Source organism: Chenopodium album, chromosome 10 (genome assembly GCF_948465745.1).
Source record: "Chenopodium album chromosome 10, dcCheAlbu1.1, whole genome shotgun sequence".
Lineage (NCBI taxonomy): Eukaryota > Viridiplantae > Streptophyta > Magnoliopsida > Caryophyllales > Amaranthaceae > Chenopodium > Chenopodium album.
This window is the reverse complement of record NC_137843.1, coordinates 2,468,032-2,489,065: the sequence shown is the minus strand read 5'-3', so window position 1 is coordinate 2,489,065 and position 21,034 is coordinate 2,468,032. Positions and strand designations below refer to the sequence as shown.

At 31.4% G+C, this 21,034-nt stretch overlaps 1 protein-coding gene, 1 non-coding gene and 1 pseudogene across 2 annotated transcripts; 1 reads left to right on the top strand and 2 right to left on the bottom strand.

The window, feature by feature from the left end:
* The first annotated feature begins 8,017 nt into the window (after window positions 1–8,017).
* LOC145563087 (mitogen-activated protein kinase kinase kinase 20 pseudogene) lies at window positions 8,018–9,441 on the top strand (annotated as a pseudogene).
* Window positions 9,442–14,514: 5,073 nt separating this feature from the next.
* On the bottom strand, window positions 14,515–14,596 carry TRNAS-UGA (transfer RNA serine (anticodon UGA)). Its single transcript has one exon. It is a non-coding gene; the product is annotated as a tRNA-Ser (tRNA).
* Window positions 14,597–16,665: 2,069 nt separating this feature from the next.
* On the bottom strand, window positions 16,666–19,824 carry LOC145563086 (uncharacterized). Its single transcript, XM_081623500.1, has 3 exons — window positions 18,971–19,824; window positions 18,339–18,524; window positions 16,666–17,093 (listed from the first exon to the last, which is right to left on the bottom strand). The coding sequence occupies exons 1-3, from the start codon at window positions 19,490–19,492 to the stop codon at window positions 16,806–16,808; spliced, it is 996 nt and encodes a 331-aa protein (XP_081479626.1). The 5' UTR covers window positions 19,493–19,824; the 3' UTR covers window positions 16,666–16,805.
* Window positions 19,825–21,034: the final 1,210 nt, after the last annotated feature.

Here is a 21,034-nt window from a genome sequence, read left to right as displayed (position 1 = left end):
TACATCAAACCTTGATAGGCTTACTGAGACTATGTTCGGTGCTAACGTTTGAGTAGCTTTTAGGTAGTTTTTAGTGGTTTAACTTGGTCAAACCACTACTTAACAAAAAATGTGAGTGTTTGGCAAAGTAGTGGTTATGGTAGTTTTTAGTGGTAGAGGTAGCTTTTATGAAAAGTTGGAAATATTAGCTTTTAAAGTTAAAGGTAGCTTTTGAGGTACCTGTTGAAAATTTAATCTATAGTTTTAAAAATAAAATATTGATTTTTATATGTAACAGCTAGCCAATTGCTACTTTGCCAAACACTCATACCTAAATTATCTATCTTCACTACTAACAGCTTGTGGACAGCTAAAAACTACTTACACAGTTAACAATTCCCTTTACAACTAACAGTTACCTTCACAGCTATATTTTGCCGAACACGCCCTATTAGGATCACAAAACACCGTAATTTTTTTTAGAATAAATTTTATGGCCTAGACTTTGATGAATTATTGGGCTTAAACCGTAAAAAGATTTGTTACTATCTCCGTTACACATTAATTGCAATTTTAGGGTATTATTTATGAGACATAAAAGTTACAATTAATATGTAACGGAGATAGTAAAAAATATTTGATTTGTTTTGTATGAGTACGGTGATCCATTAGCAGATGATTTTCTCTTCCATATGCCCAACCACCTAAATACTTTTACACTTGCCATCAACAAAGAAAATTTCCATTTTTAAGTACATTATCAATTTCATTCACATAAACTCTTTAAATAGTGTATTTACCCTCATACTATTCCGAAATGAATATAATCACTCCCTTATGAACTAACTAAACAACGATATGTCTATATTTCATCTGAGGTGAAGTGTTAATAAATTCGTAGTGGGGGTAAATGTACCCAATTCCCATGAACATTTTTGTTGGTGGTTCATACTATGGACACATACTTCTTATAACATATTTTTCGGACATAATAGCTATAGCGCACAATCCTCTAGTATTACTTTTACTTATAATTAGTAGAGAAGATTACGTGTTCGATTTCTCGCAACAACAATTGGGAGGGGAGTGGAACCTAATCACTCAAAATTGATCCCAAATCCGAATTAGCCCAAAGGTGAATCGGGTGGAACACCCAAAAAATATATATATTGCACGTGCCGATAGAAACACCATACTAATTATCTAACAAATCCATACTATAATATATTGTCATAGATGACATCATCATAATCAATTAGGGGGTGTTCTATTCACCTGATTTTTACTTATTTGAACTTATCTGAACTTATTATCCTTTATTAGAACTTATTTTAGGAGTAAAATGCATTTTTGGGGATTCACCTTCCGTACTTTTCTTCGTTTGGGGACTCACCTTTCACTTTTCATCATTTGGGGATTATCGGTCACCAGAATTCAAAAAATCGGTTACTTAATAAAAAAATTCTCCCTAAATTTGTTGATTAAAACTGTCAAAGAGATAAAATTATGAATATAAAATTAATCAATAGTCCTTGACTCTACAAAAAAATACATTGCAGAAGAAAACCCCAAAATGTTAAAAGATTCAACCGAACCCAAAATGTTAAAATTGTAACTGGATAACCCCAAAACATTAAAAATTTCTGCAAAAAAATAAAAATGAAAAATGTATATGAGTAATGAGAATTTTTAAAAACAAATAATATTTTATTTTATTTTTTTTTTAAAAAAAAAAAAAAACCATAGCTTATATTGTACAAAGCTTATGAGTTTACCTCAAGTTTGATTTATTTTGTAACTTCTCATATCATTGATTGAGAAAATATAGGACTACAAGTTGCAAGTTGTTTGACTTTAGTCTAACCTAGATTATTTTAATTAGCAGTGTTTTATTTTATTAGTAGGAGGAGGAGTTTGTGTCATTATTTTTATTTAGCTGTACTAAAAAAATAATAATAATAAAAAAAATTCACCGGAAAACTTTTAATACCTACCGGCATTCCCCAAACGATGAAAAGTGAAAGGTGAGTCCCCAATGGATGAAAAGCATGGAAGGTGAATCCTCTAAAATGCATTTTACTCCTTATTTTAGTTATACCTTATACTTGAATAGCCCTGATTAACCCTTATCATAACTTATCTAAACTTATTTTTTCTGAACTTATTAACTCTTATCAGAGAACTTATTAACCCTAAAATAAGTGAAAATAAGGTAAATAGAACGGACCTTAGCCTAGCAATGATATGGTAAAAGATAAGTGAACTCTATGCTGACCATTCGGATAAACACCATAAAATATCGGAGTAGAAGTGAACACTTCTTATACAAGTACAATTTTCATTCGGTTCTCAAATATCAAGGCTAAGTTTTCTTGTATAGTACAACAACCGAAGGGAACCGGTGAAGCGTAAAGACCAATATGTACAAGCCCATTGGACATGAACGAACCCAATGGGGCCCAACATTGGTTCGCAGTCTGTGAGGTTCAGATTCAGAGTATCGCCGAATGTCTGGTGATCTAAAATCGATTAAGTGAGCTCGAAACCCAAGACAAACGGCAACTTAACAACACTGAAATTGTGGGAACAATTAATAAGTGCTTTTCAATTTCCTTTCTAATCAAACCACACCTTTCACACACGCTCTTTCTTGCTTACCGTCACAACCTTGTTTATTTCCGCGGTCACAATATCTTCTTAATTGTGTATCTAATTATCTATATTTCATCCGTTTTTAAATAATTTTACAGAATAATACAATTATTATTTTTAATTAATAGTTATTATCTCTATTTTTTCATGTAATTTTATTAATCGCCAAATATTATTAAAGTAAACACATGAATATTACAAAATAAAAATCATTGCTCGACTATAAAAACAGTCATCTAGTCACCAAAAAAATAAGTAAATAAGAACATAGGAAGTAAATACGTCCGCTATTAAGGATTAAGGATAATCCTTAGTTTATGATTGTGGAAAATGATTAAATGGATGTATTATTTTGAGTAGAATTTTTACAAATTAAACTTGGCAATGTATTGAATATAAAATAATTTAGGAAAAATGTATACTAGTATAATTTGATCTGGATTGTAGTTTGATTTGAACAAGTTTAGCTCTATTATTGCTACGATTATGATACTCTGGATTGTTTATATTATACTTTATTTAATTTGTAAAATGATCTTTATATATGATTCATTCAATTTGGAATGATTTGTTACAGAACCATTTGCAATTTCAATTCAATACCTCTACATTAAATTTTTCAGATTTATCTAAAAAATGTTACAACTTTATGATGAATGTAAGATTTTTTTTTCAAGATAAAATATTAGCATATGATATTATATATGTATTCGTTACTTATTTTCCCTAAACAATTTTAGTGTAGGCTTGGTGTGACTAATTGACAGTAGAAAAATACCAAGCTAAACTTGATCCCGGTGAAAATAATTGCACCATCCAATTGTCTAACCCGCAAATATCGGACAAAAAAAGGTGAGAATTTAGATAATGAAAATGTTTAATCGATTTATTTCTACCATTTAAACACTATACCAAACATATTCTAGACTAGCAAAACTTTGTTCACGAGTATATTTGTTTTTTTATGTTTTATTTTTTTTTAAAGGTAAGGAAAAAAACTCTAACTGTACCTCAATCCTCAAGATTTTTCTGGTACGGTATTTGCGGGTCAGACACTTTGAGAGTGAGGGAGAAGGATAAGGGATCCCCACCCTCAAAGTGTCACTAGTGGGGATTGAACCCCTAACCTCAAGGTTGGAAGGTGACAATAATCTTATCACTAGACCAAATTTAGCTTTGTATGAGAACATTTGCTCAGTGGCATGCTTTGAGCAGCTGAACTATATACACTACTCGTACTACACTACTAACGCTACTACTGTAATACACAAGAAACACACCCCTTTTTCTTAGAAGGGTTCTGCAATTAGCAATTAGCAATTAGCAATTAGCTATTAGCTTTTATTTAGAAGGGTTCTACAATAAGCCTTTACAAAGAGGTACTTTATTATATGTTTAAAGAATCCTGCCGTCATGCACTGACTTTGTTAAGATATTTCTCACATGATAGCACATTCAGCTATGAAACACAAATTTCAACTTGTAATTATTTAATTATTTTATGATGATATGATTGTCATCCATTTATGTATAATTGTTACATTATTCTTGCAACTTAGAAGTAACTTCATAGGTTGATAAAACTCCGAATAAACTGAGATCCGAACCTCAATTTGTGTGTTTGTGTCATGTGTATCATAATATTAAAGTTTTCAAATAATTCACCTTATAAAAATATGATCAATTAATATAATAATATGCTCAATTAATATTTTTATTTTAGTATAGTTGTCAAAATATTTATGCGAGCTAGTTAGTGTAGGCTACTCCATACCGTATGATCATGGCTTCGCTATTGGTGCTTATGAGTTGATCCATACCGCATATGCTATATTCGGACCAATTACCAAAACTTCCAACTTGCTTCAATCATTTTTCCCTTTTTTATTTTCCAACTTGTATGATATCTCCTAGGAACAGAGGTTTTCTTGTATTCTTTTTAAATTCTAACCCTCCTTTCCTAACCAACATAAAGATTTCACTTGTCATCTTTACTTGAGACATAATTTACTCCCAGATTTAAATCTCTAGTTAGTACTGAAAACTAATGTAACATTCCTAAATCCTCATCTATGAAAATGCTAAGCTATTATAATATGGGTGTTACAAGTTATACTTTGTGCTTTGTACTACGTAAGAGAGTATGAATAGCGTTACTCGTATCATATGGAACTCGTGATTGAGAATTCAGATCATTTTTATCAATTATCATTTTGCTAAAATAATAAGTTGAGATTGTGTAAGTTTTAAAATTGATTTAATCAATGAGTATAATCGCGTGAACCTGATTAAAACTAAATTGAGATTTGGATAGTAGATCGATTATAAAGTCATAATACACTAATAAAAATTAAAACAATCAAGACACAATGCAAACATAATTGAGCTAGGCTAACATGACTTGACCTTACTAGCTAAATATAACATTAATATAAACTTAACCCAAAACCTGACCTAAACTAGTAAACTCGACTTCAGCCAAACTAAGCATAAATTAAGTGAAGGTCTCGAAAGCCAACTAAAATTAGTGTAAAAAATAATTCAAACTTAAATTATTTTAGGTTGATCGACTCCGATTGACATGTTTGACAAGTCTAAAATTAGGGATACTCATTGATTTATGTTTATTAGACCAACAACTTACAATTGTTCTTGAAGGTCTAAATATACTAATGTGATTTTGAAGTTGTTTGAGTGATTGTTAAATATTTAAATACATAGACATTTATCATTATTGTTAAAATTATAGTTATAAAACAGAATAAAATGCACTTATACTATTTAGAAAATACAATTTAATAATGTTGAATACTATTTAGAAAATACTACTTAATGTTGAATCTCCATTCCTAATTATTTAGAAAAATGAAGTCTCATGCATATATACCTATCACTTTTGTTAATAGTATTATTGCTCAACTAAAAGATTGACCTAAAAATGGATTGTACAATATATGGAATGAACATAAATGCATGTGCTAACCCATTTAACTTATTTAATAAACAACATCAGGAAATTTTCAATAATAAAATATTTTCTCGTGTTACGTGACTTATGTCACAGTACAAATTCAAGTTCTTAGTCTAGACCCTTTGACTTTAATATCATTAAAAGACTTTGCCAATTTCTTACGTTATCATTAATTTTACACTTTGCTATAACACGTTACTAAACATAATATTAGAGAAAATTAATACGACTTAACAGAGTCAACTAGTGGAAAGTCAATTGAATTATATAAAAACAATAAAATAGAGCAAAGTTTTTCAGTTTTCATACTACAAATACCAAAAACCGCGTCAAATTAGAATTGACCCAGTTGATCAAATCTGACTCGTTTACGTTCTCTTACAACTTAGAATTGGATTCTAAAGCTTTCCCATAGCCGCGGACGTTGCTTTCACACTTTTTTTGCCCTTTTGTCCAAATGCATAGGATTGCACTTGATTCTCCCTTATCATATTTTATACCCAATTTATCTTTCTTTGTTTGTCCCATAAAAAGGATGTCAAATTTAATTCAGTAGAATTAATAGATGAAAAGGTTGATAAGAGTCGTGAGATTAATTGTAATTAAAATATGAGGGTAAAGGATTGAGCTAGCTAATAATCATTTATAGCCAATATGTCAGATTATTGAGGCAAACTTATTGCTTTGGGTGTGCTCCGGTCACTTGTATCTTGGTTGGTAATGGTTTATTAATTGTCTAATTGGATACCTACACAATCAATATAAATTAGCTTCACTTGAGGTTTGTCCGAGAATAATTGCTCTAATACTAAAGTTAGCAAAATGGATGATACGAGTAAAAAGGGTGGTTTATGTGAGTTTAGGTTAAAAAAATCATATCATAGAAATGAAATATGCTTAGATATCTATAGAAATCCCCAAACCGGTGTCACGTGTCGTCCCACGTAACTATCTTGTCAAGTGGGCGGTGAGTGCTTACGTGGCCACATACCGATTTTTAGGTGGCTGGCAAAATATGCCAATATGGGTAATAGACCGGAATTGAAAATGATCCAAATGTCAAGACCTGACCCGATTGACCTGATATCATGCTGTATACTTATAAAAACAGAAGAAGGATTGAAATTTACGAACAAAGTGGTACATTGTTCTTATTGGGTAGGAGAAATGAACCAGGATTATTACATTTTTCACAACATAATAAAAGGAATCTTTATGATAAGTTTGGCTTGATGTGAAAGTTTTGGTGACCTTCAATTGAATACCCTGACCTCTAAATTAAGTAAAGTTACGTAAGTGGGAAAAGTGATTATGATGACATCTTAATAACTTAAAAGTTTAAGAACATAAATTCAACCGTCCAATCAGAGCATTAGGCACAACAAATAAATAGTCTGCTAGAGAATTGAATATACTAGTTCGTGTATCATTCGCTAGGCTGCTTCAATATGCATTCATTTGACTTGAATTCTTTCACAACGTAACCTTTAAGTTCAATTAATTTGCCCATTTTCAACTTTATTTTGTACTTACTCATACGTGTAATTCTTAATCATTAGTAGTTGCAATTATTAGTTTTTACGACTACAATGTATAACTTGATTTGATATCTCATTCTTTTCATCTAAAAGAAAATAAGTCTTACAATTAGTTAGTGCAATAAATTATGGAACAAATTCAATCTACATTCGTAAGCATAGAATTTTTTTGACGGAATTTAGATGAGATTAGAGAGAATAAGTTCCCGATTTAGTAGTATGATATTATATTAAAATATACTTATATTACTTTTGAAACAAAATCAACAATTTAGCACTAATAAATACTCTTGTAGATTAATTCATTGAGCCAAATAGTTTGTACAATAAGTTTTTAAGGAAAAAAAAATATAATTTAATTTAGCAAAATAGTCTAATTCATTTCATATTACTAGTAGGTATCTCATTTTATTATGCGTCCAATCTTAAATTGCACTGAATAAATGACATGCGTGTCAAAGATTTTAAATTTTGACGTTTTTGTAATCCTTGTTTATTCCTTTGTATGAAAATATTTTGATTGATTTCACATGCCCAATTTATTTTGCATTTTAGGCTTATTCTTTTTATTTAACTTGTAAGCAGGCATATTTATACCATCACAATGTGAATTTAACATTAAGCACATTATATTTCCTTATAAAAAATAAGAAAAGGTTCGAAGTAGATACACACTTTTCAGAAAGAGTACTAGTAAATTAGAAAAGGAATCAAACAAAACAGAGAAATCTTGAAAGGAATTGATGATAAGTTGGTTGAAACCTATAGCAAAGATACACACATCGTTTCACAATAACAACCACAAATAGAAAGGCGTGTGATAAATCATGAAGAAAGAGTAGGAGTAAAGTGATAACCATTAACCATGTTAACCACGTTTCTTTTTTTCCCTTTTTACCCCTCTCTACTCTCGCTACTACTCTTGTGCTTCTGCTTGTGCCGTCCGCCGATTTTTCCTTGATTATCACGTGCATCATTCTCCTCTCCAAATTAATTTAACCATTTTTTTCTTTTTAATTTTTTAATTTAATATCCCAACTCACACCAAACTCCATTTTCTCTCTCCACCCTTCCTATATATATGCTCCACTTTCTTTCCTTTGCCTCAATAAAACAGAGAAAATTTGTGAATTTTTTTTTTAATAAAACAAAAATAAAGAAAATTTCAATGGAGTGGGTTAGAGGTGAAATTATAGGAAGAGGAAGTTTTGGTACAGTGAATTTAGCAATACCCAAATCAAATTCAACCCAATACGTCGTTAAATCGGCTCAAGTTTCGAATTCTTTCTCGCTAAAAAGCGAGAAAGAAATTCTTTCCGAATTGAGTATTATCAATCACCCAAACATCATTCGATGTTTGGGTGATTCTTTAAGTCTTGAGAGTGGTACCCAATACTACAACCTTTTCTTAGAGTACGCTAGTAAAGGAAGTTTAGCTGATCAGCTAAAACTTTCCGGTGGAAAATTCGACTTCTCCGAAGTTAAAAACTACACTAAATCAATCTTGAAGGGATTGAGTCATCTTCATGAAAGCGGAATTGTTCATTGTGATATAAAGCTTCAGAATATCCTTGTTTTCGAAGATGGTACCGCGAAAATTGCAGATTTCGGATTAGCAAAGAAGGTTTCTAATGAAGTTGGGGGTAATCAATTACGCGGAACACCACTTTACATGTCGCCGGAAATTGTCGCCGGCGGGAAGGTTGAGTCGCCGGCGGATGTTTGGGCGCTTGGGTGTGCTGTTGTTGAGATGGTAACGGGTAAACCGGCGTGGGAGATTTCGCCGGAAAGTGACGTCAGCGCTTTGCTTTACCGGATTGCGATTGGCGGGGAATCACCCAAGATTCCCGGGAATGTATGCTCTGAAGGAAGAGATTTTATTGAAAAGTGTTTTATTAAAAATCCCAATGAGAGATGGACGGCTCAGATGTTGTTGGATCATCCATTTGTTTCCGGGTTAAAAGAGGAAGATCAACGGCCCACGGTGTCTCCTAGGTGCCCATTTGAGTTCCCGGATTGGCAATGGGGTTCGGGTTCGGAATCGGTTTCTTCATTTGGATTTTCTGAGGAATCTTGGTGCCCAACTTGGAGTCCTGTTTCACGTCAATTGGAAGAGCAATTGGTTTCTGATCGGGTACCCAATTGGGGTGATTCCAATGATTGGATTATCGTTAGATAATTTTGTTTTAGTCAACATTTTAGGACTTTTTTTTTTAGGTTTAATATTTTGTTAGAGCATGAGCCCTTCGATCATGTTTTTTTTATTTGATCGTATGGCAACTAATTCTTTCATAATTCATTGTTATATTGTACAGTACACAAGTTAAATGAAAAAAAGAAAATTAGAGTTTCATCCACCATTTTTCCTCGTGTTTTTTCATATTTTTAATTTTCACTTTTATACTTGAGCAAAAATAACATCGATCATTAGCACGTTTATAAATAGTGATATCAGTAAAATATATTCATTCATACATCGATATATATTTGATTATTTTTATATAATAATAGTTTAATGTCAAAGTAAAACAATAGATAATCTCAAAAGATTGTTATTCCAAAACTCAAGATTTTGATTAGCTAAACCCAAGTTTGACTTGATAGATACAGTTGTATTTGTGAAATGGACAAGTATAGAAATGAATAATGAGCCAAAACCAACTGTGAATAGCTTGCTATTCATAAATAGTGAAATATATACTCCATATTTAAAAAATGGTATAATAATTAAGTAAGATGAATTGTCAAGGTCATGATCTAGCTCGTGGCTCATGCTTTGCGAATAGCGATCACCTTCTCCACACCTTCACTTCACCCCTTCACTGTCGCAATCAGCCTCTAATCTTTTTCATAACGACCGACGATTTTCTTATTATTAAAGATAATTTATATAAATACCACTTAAAATGTGAAATATTGTCACATAAAAGTTAATTAATATATAGTCCCATGAAATCAAGATTTCAATGATTGTAATTAGCTATTTATATTAATGATTGGTTAGACATAAGAATCTCGTGGTTAAAATTATTATTTTATTAGTATAGAATAAGATTTGAAAATCATAGCTGAATTGATATTAAAACTAATAATATTTGTCCCATTTGTCAGATTTAAGCTAAAGGAAGTATTAGTATTGTGGTTCAAGCAACTATATGTTGTATAAAGTTTTCTAGATGGTTTGGTAACCACTCGGACTCAATGGTTTATTCAATTCTTCTTGGTAGATTTGCGTAGGGTATACTAAGATCATCAACGACAATCCCAAATTTAAGTCTTTTGAGAAGTAGTAATCATAAATAAATACAGAGTCTTTATTTATTTATTAATTCACACAAACTATTACTTTTGGGTTCAAATTGCCATTAAAATTTCATCATTGTTACTTACCTAAGGCATGGATTATAAAATATTCGGAAAGTTGTTAAAGTACATCTTTTAAAACATGTGAATTTATGTAAGGAAATTGATATATAAACTATTAGGAATCACTTATCTACTAAACACATGAATTGTTTATATAAAGGAATTAATTTTGATATTACAACAAAATGTAACTATTTGGAATGTGTTAGAGCAAGTTTTTTTTTTTAATCACGTGAATAGTTTACACAAAGGAATTTATAGCTTTATACGGAGTATAGCTGTAATAGCACCATCCGTGTTTTGATTTTGTAAAAGAAATCAACCGTTGAAAGGTGTTTAGAAATAGCACGTACACTTCTTTTAAATCACATGAATAACATTATCATAAAGGAATTCATATATAGATTTATACCGTGCTATCCACAATTTGATATTGCGGAAGAATATAACTGTTAGATCGAAAGAAGTTAAGTTAGAACATCTCTAAATCACGCTTATGGTTTATGTAAAGAATACAATTTTTATATTGTATCATTAACATTTGATTGTGCAAAGGAAATCAAAGCTAAGTAACCCTAAACATACGTTGGTCTGAAAAATAAGTATAAGTAAGTTCATATACAGAGTACTTTATATGAAAAGGCCTTACACTCATGCCTACTATTTAGTACGAAATATACATATTGTTTATTAAAATAATTGTATATAGAGCTCATGCATTATATAATCTTTATGCTAGACCAAGGTATCATTGTCAACGCTATGTATAAATAACAATTCGGAATTGTAGGACTATACGACTATAAGAGTTAGTGTTAGTGGTATAAAAATCTTAGGGATGTGGACGGCTTAATTACCAATTTAAGTGGGTCTCTCATGTGAGAAATGGACTTCTAAAGCATCATACACGGTTAATTCTGCAATTTGTGACACCATCACATGCTTCTAACTTTCAATTTTGAGTTCTCTCACATGATTCTGCCCAATTTTCTTACCCTTTCAACATTTTTTTAACAAGATGAAACTCTATGTTGTACCAAATAAGCAGCACTTCTGTATAATTCAGTGTTTCTATATTTGCTCATTCCAAAATATCTGTCTTAATTGTGTGTTGTTTATGAATAAATATATGAAATAAAATAATATGTTATAGTATATCGAATAATCATACTCCGTAGGTTCATTGAGTGGTGGCAACTGGTGACAGATAAGTTTATGATTTCCACCTAGGCACTTATTATTATTGGCAAATTCATCAATTAGAAGGCCGCTATATTATTTCTAACTTAGTTTAAGTTATTTAAATTAATTAAATGAAATTATTTCAACTTATCTCATTTTATATTAAAAAGGTCAAAATGAATTGAAGAATACACCCTTTTCCTATGTGACTTTGATCATTGAATAAAACTTCCTTGCCACAATTGTATACAGTAAACAACAATAAGCTCTAGTTGTCTACACATCCCTAGGTCCTAAAGTCATGAAAGAGTATAAAATAAAATACAAGTGGACTACTATTTGGATAATGTTATTAATATTGTAAAATTTTGTGGCTGTTTGAGCCCATAATTTAGCAACTATTCACAAATTATTATGTGATATTTAATTTTAAGATTATTTTTGTTTCACAATTATTGTATACCTCAATAAAATTTAAATTTTGTATCTCCTTTTTTTCCGTGAATTATAATTAGATTACAACATTTTATTTCCAGCATGATTTATTAAGTAAAAAGGATCATAATATTCCGGTTTTAGAATAGCAAAATGACAATACTTCCGCACAATATGCTATTAAATTATGCTCTCGTTAACTAACTAATTAGATAATTTTCAAATGTATGGAGCAAATCATACCAACGTAATGCCGCCCAAGACCAGTACAAGGCTGTGCAACACTTATAACCTAAACCAATGCATTGATTCAAGTACTCTGTATCGAAAATTATAAATTTAGCAATGAACCAAGAAGATTTATTTCATATTAACCACAAACATTAATGAGATACCCTCATTTTAGACCACTAATCAATAAAAGAAAATGAATTTGGTCAATGGAATCATCTAACCTACTCCCTAACTCTAACTCTACTCTAATTATAACGCTTGATTTTGATAATATAATCAACAGAGCATATTGCCGCCCAATCATCATTCTATACTCTGAACATACATCCTGGCATATACTCCGTACTAGTACCTAAAATGCCAGCTTCTAAGGTGTGGGCAAAGACATTAGATCCAGAGTTACAGGATTTTTTTTTTTTTTCAATATTTATTTATCTCTTCCGTTCTTTTAATAAATGTTCCACTTTGATTCATGTACTATTTGTCTGCGTGTTTTATTTTGATCGTATTATTCATTGATGTAGACATCAATAGTATACTTGGATAATGGGAGGAACAAAAAAAAAATAAAATTACTCGTAGTAGTGTTAAGGGGAATTATTAAGTTACTAATCTTGAGTTGACGCAATATTGAAAGTTGACTTATTCCATCATAAATGGTTCTATTTTATGTTATACTCATTTCATTACTTTATTTTCGCTCCATAGAGATAATGTTACTTTAATTTTGCTTCGAAGGAATGGATGAGAAGGAAGGTAGTGGAATCAAGTGCAGTGGTTGTGAGAGTAAAGGTGTGATCTCGTAGACGAGTAGACAGACTAAAAAAAAATGGAGGCAAACAAATAAGTAATGAAGTGCAAACATTTTGCTGTATTTACTTAGAGGTTAACTTTTATAAATTGCAGCCTTTGCAGTGTTAGTTAATATACCTTCAGTTTCTAATTTTGTTGAACACACTATAAATTGGAAGAGATCAAAGGCACCTTAAACTTGACTGTTATTGGTTAAGAATCTTATAAAATACAGGGAATATTATTTTGCAAGTGTTCCAAGTTGCAAAGTTGGAACTTACAACCCCTTTAAAATCTAATTAAAGAAAAGGATAATGCATGCGATAGTCCATAAACAGCTGCATGCCAATTTTCTCAAAGAAACGAAAATAAAACTAAAAGAAGAAAAAAAAATATATAATAATGAATGTTGGTGAAAGCTGAGAAATGAGGTCAGAAATTGACAGAATCAGTTGGGCAGCAGTTTGATTAAGAAAACTACTCCGTAACTAGTTTGAGTCAACTTGAAGAGTGGGTCCCAACGCCGCAACTTCGAGGGTTAAAGTCCATTTCTCATGCGATTAATGTTTTTAAATTTGAGAAAACCCTTGCTACTATTCTTTCTTTGCTTCTCACCTTGCCCTGTTTTTTTTTTTTTTTTTTTTTTTTTTTTTTTTTTTTTTTTTTTTTTCAAATTCTTGTAATTGGATAACAAGACAAGGGGTTGCTTAATCAATAAATTATCTCATTTTTTTTGGGAATATTTCGTCAGGAAGTTAATTGTTTCATCAATTTTTGATCATTTTTTCAGCATTACTCCCCAAATGCAATGAACATGGGATAATGGTATATGGAGTACTTTATTTTAGCAAGGTAAGGAATTATTGAAATTGGTTTTTCAATATCAACTGTCTAAGGGAGAAAAGTGAAATTTATTTAGGTAGATCTTTGTACTCCGTATGTAATACCAACGGACTAGCCAAACAATTGTTCATTTATTCTAATTATTCTAAACGATTATACTAGCTCGAATCAATATTATTTGTTACATGTACTCATTTTGTCTCAAGTTATATGCATCTTCTACCCATCATTTGATCTTTTAAGCATCAATTTAGATTTTCAAAACCCAATATTTTTGATTGAAATCATTGAGAAGAGTTCAAATAAAATCTATCTATTGAATCCCGTCCAAAAAAAAAATCTATCTATTGAAACAATATTGTTTATTATATATGTGGAGACAATTTTTGGTCAAATTTCTTTTTCACTTAAATTGTAAAACTAGACTAATTAATATTCTAAATTTTATGATGATAAATGTAAATCAAAGTGCTAATTATTATTTTGGGATATAGGAAAATGATTGTTGCCAAAAAATATAAACGTCAACAGCAGGGTTCGAACCTGCGCGGGCGAAGCCCAACAGATTTCAAGTCTGTCTCCTTAACCACTCGGACATATTGACACTTGTTGTATATTTGAGGACCATTTACAATATAAACCAATATCATATCGTCTTCTTTTTATTTTTATTTTTATTTTTTTTTATTTTTTTTATTTTGTTGTGCTTGTGTGTTGAGAAACACATTGTCTATTTCATTAGAGCTGACTTTCTTATTACACATCTATGGACAAAAATTGCTATCTAAATGTCAAGATTCATCTGCTATTAGACAAAGGTTAACAAGCTGCTTCTTTGTGGAATAATAATGGATCAGTATTTAACAATCGCATATTCGCATGTCACTTAGCTGGATTACTGTGACTAGTTTATATATAGTGTTGATTTGGTTTGTAAATATGGTAATGAAAACTGAAGTTGAGAAAAGAAGTCACTTTGTAATTATATAAACTCAATTACATATATGCTCAATTATATTGATCATGTTCTTTGTAAACTTTAAAACCAATAATCGAATGGGGATGGAAATTGCGTTACCATGTACTACATAAATATGAGACTTTCCTCTTTATATGCAGACTTACGATTATGTGTAATCAAAACCAAATTAATTTAAATTGCTTTTTTAAGCTTTTATGGTAAATCAGATCACATAATCAGGACAAGCCAAAGGATGGTTATATCCTTCACAATTCTGTTGAAGCAGCTTATAATTACGTACGTGGCAAATGCTGAGATAGTAAGACCTTCAGATTTTGGTTCACTTTTGGTGGCCTTAATTTTTATACTCCTTATTATATGTAGGACCTTTTATTTTACTGGAAATTTTCAATACTTTGTTGTTTGTGACACTTGTGCCATATTTTGAGTACTACACTGAGTCTGCTCTAATAACCACAACTACTGTACAAGCCCATTTGTGGACAAAATGGGTCAGAAACACTGTATTTTATTTTGCTTGGAAATCGTCCAGCTAATATTGGGCCCAACATCTTCTTTAGTCCATTATTATACATGAAGCATTATGCATAAGTCTGGCTTCTACATGGCTTTTCATGATTTAAAAATGTAGTACTTCGTACATGTTATTAACTGGTTTGATAGAGGCATGTGCACAAGTAAAAGACATGAGAACACCTCGCCCTTTAAATATACCTGTTGAGGCCTTTGAGCATAGCATATTAGCATCTTAGCTTGCCCTCCTGGGGCTCTTTCGGAAACACAAGGGTGGATTAAGGCACTAAATAGGCCTTCTTGGGGCTCTTTTGGAACCACATGAAGCACCTCGTTGCATAATGTTACCAAGTCCAAAAATGTTATTTAGATTCCAATTCAAGGCTATATAATACACGAAATCAAACCATTTTTAGAGATTTTAGGACCCTATATTGAAAAATCACGATATGATTGGGGACGCATCTCGGGGTTATATGATGTTATTTGGAACCATATTATGATCACTAGTCAGCCACATAAGTTAATGAAGGGATAATTGACTAAAAATTAACATTTTAAAGGTAAAGTTGATGGTTTTAACCACCAAGTGGCATCTCAGGGTGTCGTAGGGTCTATAGGAGGTACCCTAACCTCATTCCTTTTCAGGATAAAAAAAGGTGCAATTTGTTCAAAATTAAAGGCTATAATCTACGATTTCAGACCAAATTCAAGAAATTTTCTCAATTTTTTTTTATTTTCTTTATTTTTTTTGAGGAAATCTCAAAATTAATGTGAATGCATGGGTCATGTATAAGTTGTTTTGAACCCGCAAAAGAACTACCAATAGATTTATAAAGTCTCGAGAATGAATGAGTTTGGTTTAAGTATGTGACTATTTTTAATGTTTTGTTACATTTTAGTCAAGAGCTATCAAATACAACCTGCAAGAGATCTGACTATTTGGTCTGTAATGTTGCGTGAATGTTGTAGGTACTACATATGCAACTCTTTGAAAATAGATAGATTTGAGCGAGGACAAAAAAGTACTCCGTAGTAAATTAGTGATAGCTAGTTAGCTACTCCATCCTCCAACCCCTTAGTTAAGGGTTTAAGGTCCTCGATCATAAGATAGAGCATAGAGGTAGAGGACTAGTGCATGGTACTTTGTAATTAAGGCATTAATGACATACAACACAGCACAAAACAACTTGCTTGATAATTAATTAAACAAAAATCATACTACAAGTATTATAACTACTGTACTATTTATTGTAATGTGATACATTAAGTCAGACCAAATAAATTAAGGGTTTGGACCGACGTATCTAATCTAAATCTATGTGTAAGTGCAGTTATTTTTGAGAGACATGGCCACGTTCATCTTCTTTGGATTCATAACCACAATACATTTAATTGCCTTGTAAAACTTTGGCTTTACCAATTTCCCTAAGACGTATGCTCTTGATCTGACCCTAAAGTTTAGGGTTAATGGAACTGGCGATATTACTACTCCTTTATTATTGTTGCTTATGCTGTACCCTCCCCCATATAGAGGGACACTGTCTCCCTTCAATTGCACTGTTATCTGTCTTTGACTCGTCCTCCTCTGATAGAAATATTCCATCTGCATGCATTCAAAACAAATTTCACGGTTAGGTTAATCAATAAAATCGCGCATCTATTATACACCTAAATGTACAAGTACACTCGTATAAGACACACTTGGATCGTAATAAGCACTAATGTTCATTGTATAGAAATCAAGATGCATGTACGTTGCAAAATTAAAAGGGGTAAGTTGTGATAAGTTATGAACATCTTACTAGGTGACTAGGCCCGATCACATATTAATAAAGGTCCCTTTTTATCCTTATTTATTTGGCAGGACAATATTGAATAAATTTCATAATTTGATATGTAGACATAGTAGACCTAGTCCTTTTATTAAGGCACAAGATGAGCTAAACAATTTTGACAAAGGAAGCTTCCTGAAATATACAAGTATATTTTATTATGATGATCTAGATTTGACAGAGACTAATTAAACCCTGGAATAAAACACTTGCAAATATATACACAGCGATATTCATGCTATACAAACAAATTGGCATTTAGTATTTGGAGTTTTGGGCATTTAAATGTCTAACATCAGTTTTCGTGGCTGAAAATGAAGATTAATTGACGTCTGACGTGCAAGGAAGCATATACTATAAACACTTGGTCTTCTATTGTGCATTTATTTGTGCTAATTGCTATGCTATATATGTATAAGACGAGTCATTATGATCATTTTGCATTGCTCTACTTGTTCCTTCTCTCTCACAAAATTCCGCACATGATGTGAAGTGAGTACATATTAATGTCGTTTAGACTAATTTGAGTATCTTGTTTATTGCCTATAGTTATACAAGTGTCTTTAAACACTTTTTATCATCTATATAAACGTTTAAACATTTAGCAACTTTTTTTATTAGTCAAATTCCATAAACTAAAATCAAATTGTACCTTCATCATTGGCCTCATTATGGTGCATTCACAAATGACAATCTCAGTAACACCAACTCAACACGGCAACTAGAAAAAACAGAAACAATACCAAACAAATATTTTTAATATTTAATATTTTATCTTTAGATTTGTGAATTTATAAGCTTTGTATATATGTTCACATAAGGCCAAAAACATACACATAGTCGACATAAAACCTGTCCAAAAAAAAATGTACACATAGAAACACACACCCTTGATTGGCGTACCAAAAAAAGAAAATACTCACAAAATCATAAACACACGCACAATTTTGGAATTATAAGGGCGGAGAAATTGATGAAATTGAGAAGAAAAAAAAAAAGAAAGAAAAGAATAATACCGTTCCAGTTGCTAAATTGAGTTCCTCAAAGGAAAGATCAAGAGGAGTCGAGGTTACATGTACTCCAAAAAATGTGCCTTTATTTCTGTACCTCATTTTCACCGTTACATTTACAGTTGCTATTCCTGTTGGTACTCCTGTATTATCTTGTCCTGCTTGTATGTCAAATTGCTCGAACTTTATACTCTGCAACATTTCACATTTAATTACAAACTACGCCGTACTCCATAGTATGTAGACTTAGCGAAACTGACCCGTTCCTGATTAACTAACCCGAAATAGGCAGATTGAATTAAAACTGTACTTGGCAATTGGCATTACACAACTAGATTTATGTGTCGAATCCCCACACTATCTAGAGTTATATTTAAACGACCTACCTCATTTATTGTCCTAAATTTATGTGTCGAAACCTAATTGGAGGATTAAACTTTCAATATTTTTACTGTAATTTTTTTTATACATCCACAGAAAATGCAGATTACACACCAAGCCACGGGCTATCCGTGCTAACTTTTGGAATACTATGAAGTATTGAGTTGAAATTCAAGCGAACAATTAAATTAAGACGAAGGGAGTACATGTAATAATTTAACGAGAGTTAGGTAACGAATAAGATCGATGATTAATACCTTCATAGTAATAACGGGCTTTTGATTGCGACTAGCACCCCACAAAACCAATGAAAAGAAAGACATTAGCAAAAAAAACGCAACAACGAACCATATAAAATACCAACAACGTCTAGGTATACTTCTTTCTCCATCATCATCTTCTCCGGCAAGAAGCCCCTCTTCTTCAATCGCATCGAACGGGTGTCGTTGATCGTGGTGATTATGTCGGCCTCCACGACTACTACGACCTTTTCCGCCCTTGGGCTTAGCCGACCCGGAGTAACGGGTCGAGGAGGACTCCCGAGAATGTGGGCCCAAAGATGAGTTGGAATGAGAATGGGGTGGTGAGCCCATTGGGCTTATGACTGGGGTGGAGTGAAAGGAGTTTGTAGTCTTTTCTCCATCGTGAGATGTTGAATCCCTTGATGGACTTTGTACGTAGTACACTTGCCCGTGCCCAGAACCACCCCTACGCGGAGGCGATCTCATGGGAGATGACTCCGGTAAGCTTGTTATGTCGGAGTCTGTTTTTGCATGCATTTTTGTTGATTGAAAAAAAAAAAAAACAGTTTGAGAAAATGATGAGTAGGTAGTCAAAATGTGGAGAAGGCTAAAAAAACAAGTGTGCAAGTAAAGGAGAAGAGAGAGAGACGAAAGAGAGGGAATCGGCTAAAAAAGAAGGGTGGTTTTTGGGTTAAGTACGTGCATTTTTTATATTTTTATTTAATGGTTAGGTTATTTACTTGGTTTAATATGTTAAACAATTAATTGGGTTTTGGGGAGTTTAATTAGAGAGGGTGTTTTTGTCAACAGATTAATGTAAGGGTAAGTAGCACGTCTAATTCAGATTAATGTCAGAAGAGAAAGACTATGTTATAGATAAATGGTTGGAGTACATTTATTTTAGATTAAGTATGAAGTACTCCTTATGATATAATCATACGTCTTAATCAATGTTGCTTGAAATTTATAATTGCTCGATGATTGAGAGAACGAATAGCTCTATAATTATTTACTATGGAGTAGTTTACACCATTGTTGAAACTCATTGTAAACCCATTTATGAGTGTGTATATTGGAGAAAGATAAGAAATAGTTCTACTTTATAAGGTAGACCGGTCGAGGAGTTATTCTTATTACTATTGCTAATTTGTTTTAATATAGAATCTCTAGACCTTGTTTGTGGACCGAAATATCATACTTAGGTCAGTTCTTTTGTTTGTGAATCAAAAGAACTGACCTAAGTATGATATTTTTTTTCCTACTATTGTCTTGTTGTGTCTTGTCCTTAAATGTATTTGTGGTTTGTTGTACATAGTGTCATATTGGGAATCAATTGCATTTCAAAATTGATAAATCTACCATTTTATTTTAATAATAATATATAAAATAAAAAAAATTAAATTTTTTTTTTTAAAAAAAAAAGCAACGAACCATTACTAATAGTGTGTTATAAATAGAACTAATGCTATACGAAGTATATCTAGAACTTAGATGGTCAAAAACGTGTAAGGTTTTGATCATACCTCAATTTATGAATTGGTTTCAAATTATATAATTTTTCTTGCAAAAAATGCTTCTGTTACATTGACCAACTCAAATTAGCCTAACGCCCTAACCCAAGGTCAATTCTAGCTAATAAACAAAGTCGTCAAGAAAGATTGAAAGAATCAAACCTTATGAGAATATTCTATAATCAATACGATGATTGTAATGAAGCCATCATCAACCATATATAGTACAAAATTATGGTGATTATTCTTGTCAGCAAGCTAATCAATAACTCATTTTATGTACAAGTGTACAGCGTAAATAGAGATTCAAAATAAAAATTATTTCTTTTACTTCATATTTTATATTCTTATTCAACACGTTTGTCAACTTACCAACTTAAGAATTAATAAGTTTAATCATAAATATTTTATTTTATTTTTTTTCAAAAATATACATTTTTTATTTTTTAAAAAAATATAGATATATACATGTTTCAAAAATATATATATATATATATATATATATATATATATATATATATATATATATATATATATATATATATATATATATATATATATATATATA

Coding starts and splice junctions, on each gene's coding strand:
- LOC145563086 (XM_081623500.1), bottom strand. CDS start 19,492: ATGCATGCAAAAACAGACTCCGACATAACAAGCTTACCGGAGTCATCT. Junction 18,525..18,970: donor AGCCCGTTATTACTATGAAG/GTATTAATCATC, acceptor GAAATGTTGCAG/AGTATAAAGTTCGAGCAATT. Junction 17,094..18,338: donor TCAATTTAGCAACTGGAACG/GTATTATTCTTT, acceptor GAATGCATGCAG/ATGGAATATTTCTATCAGAG.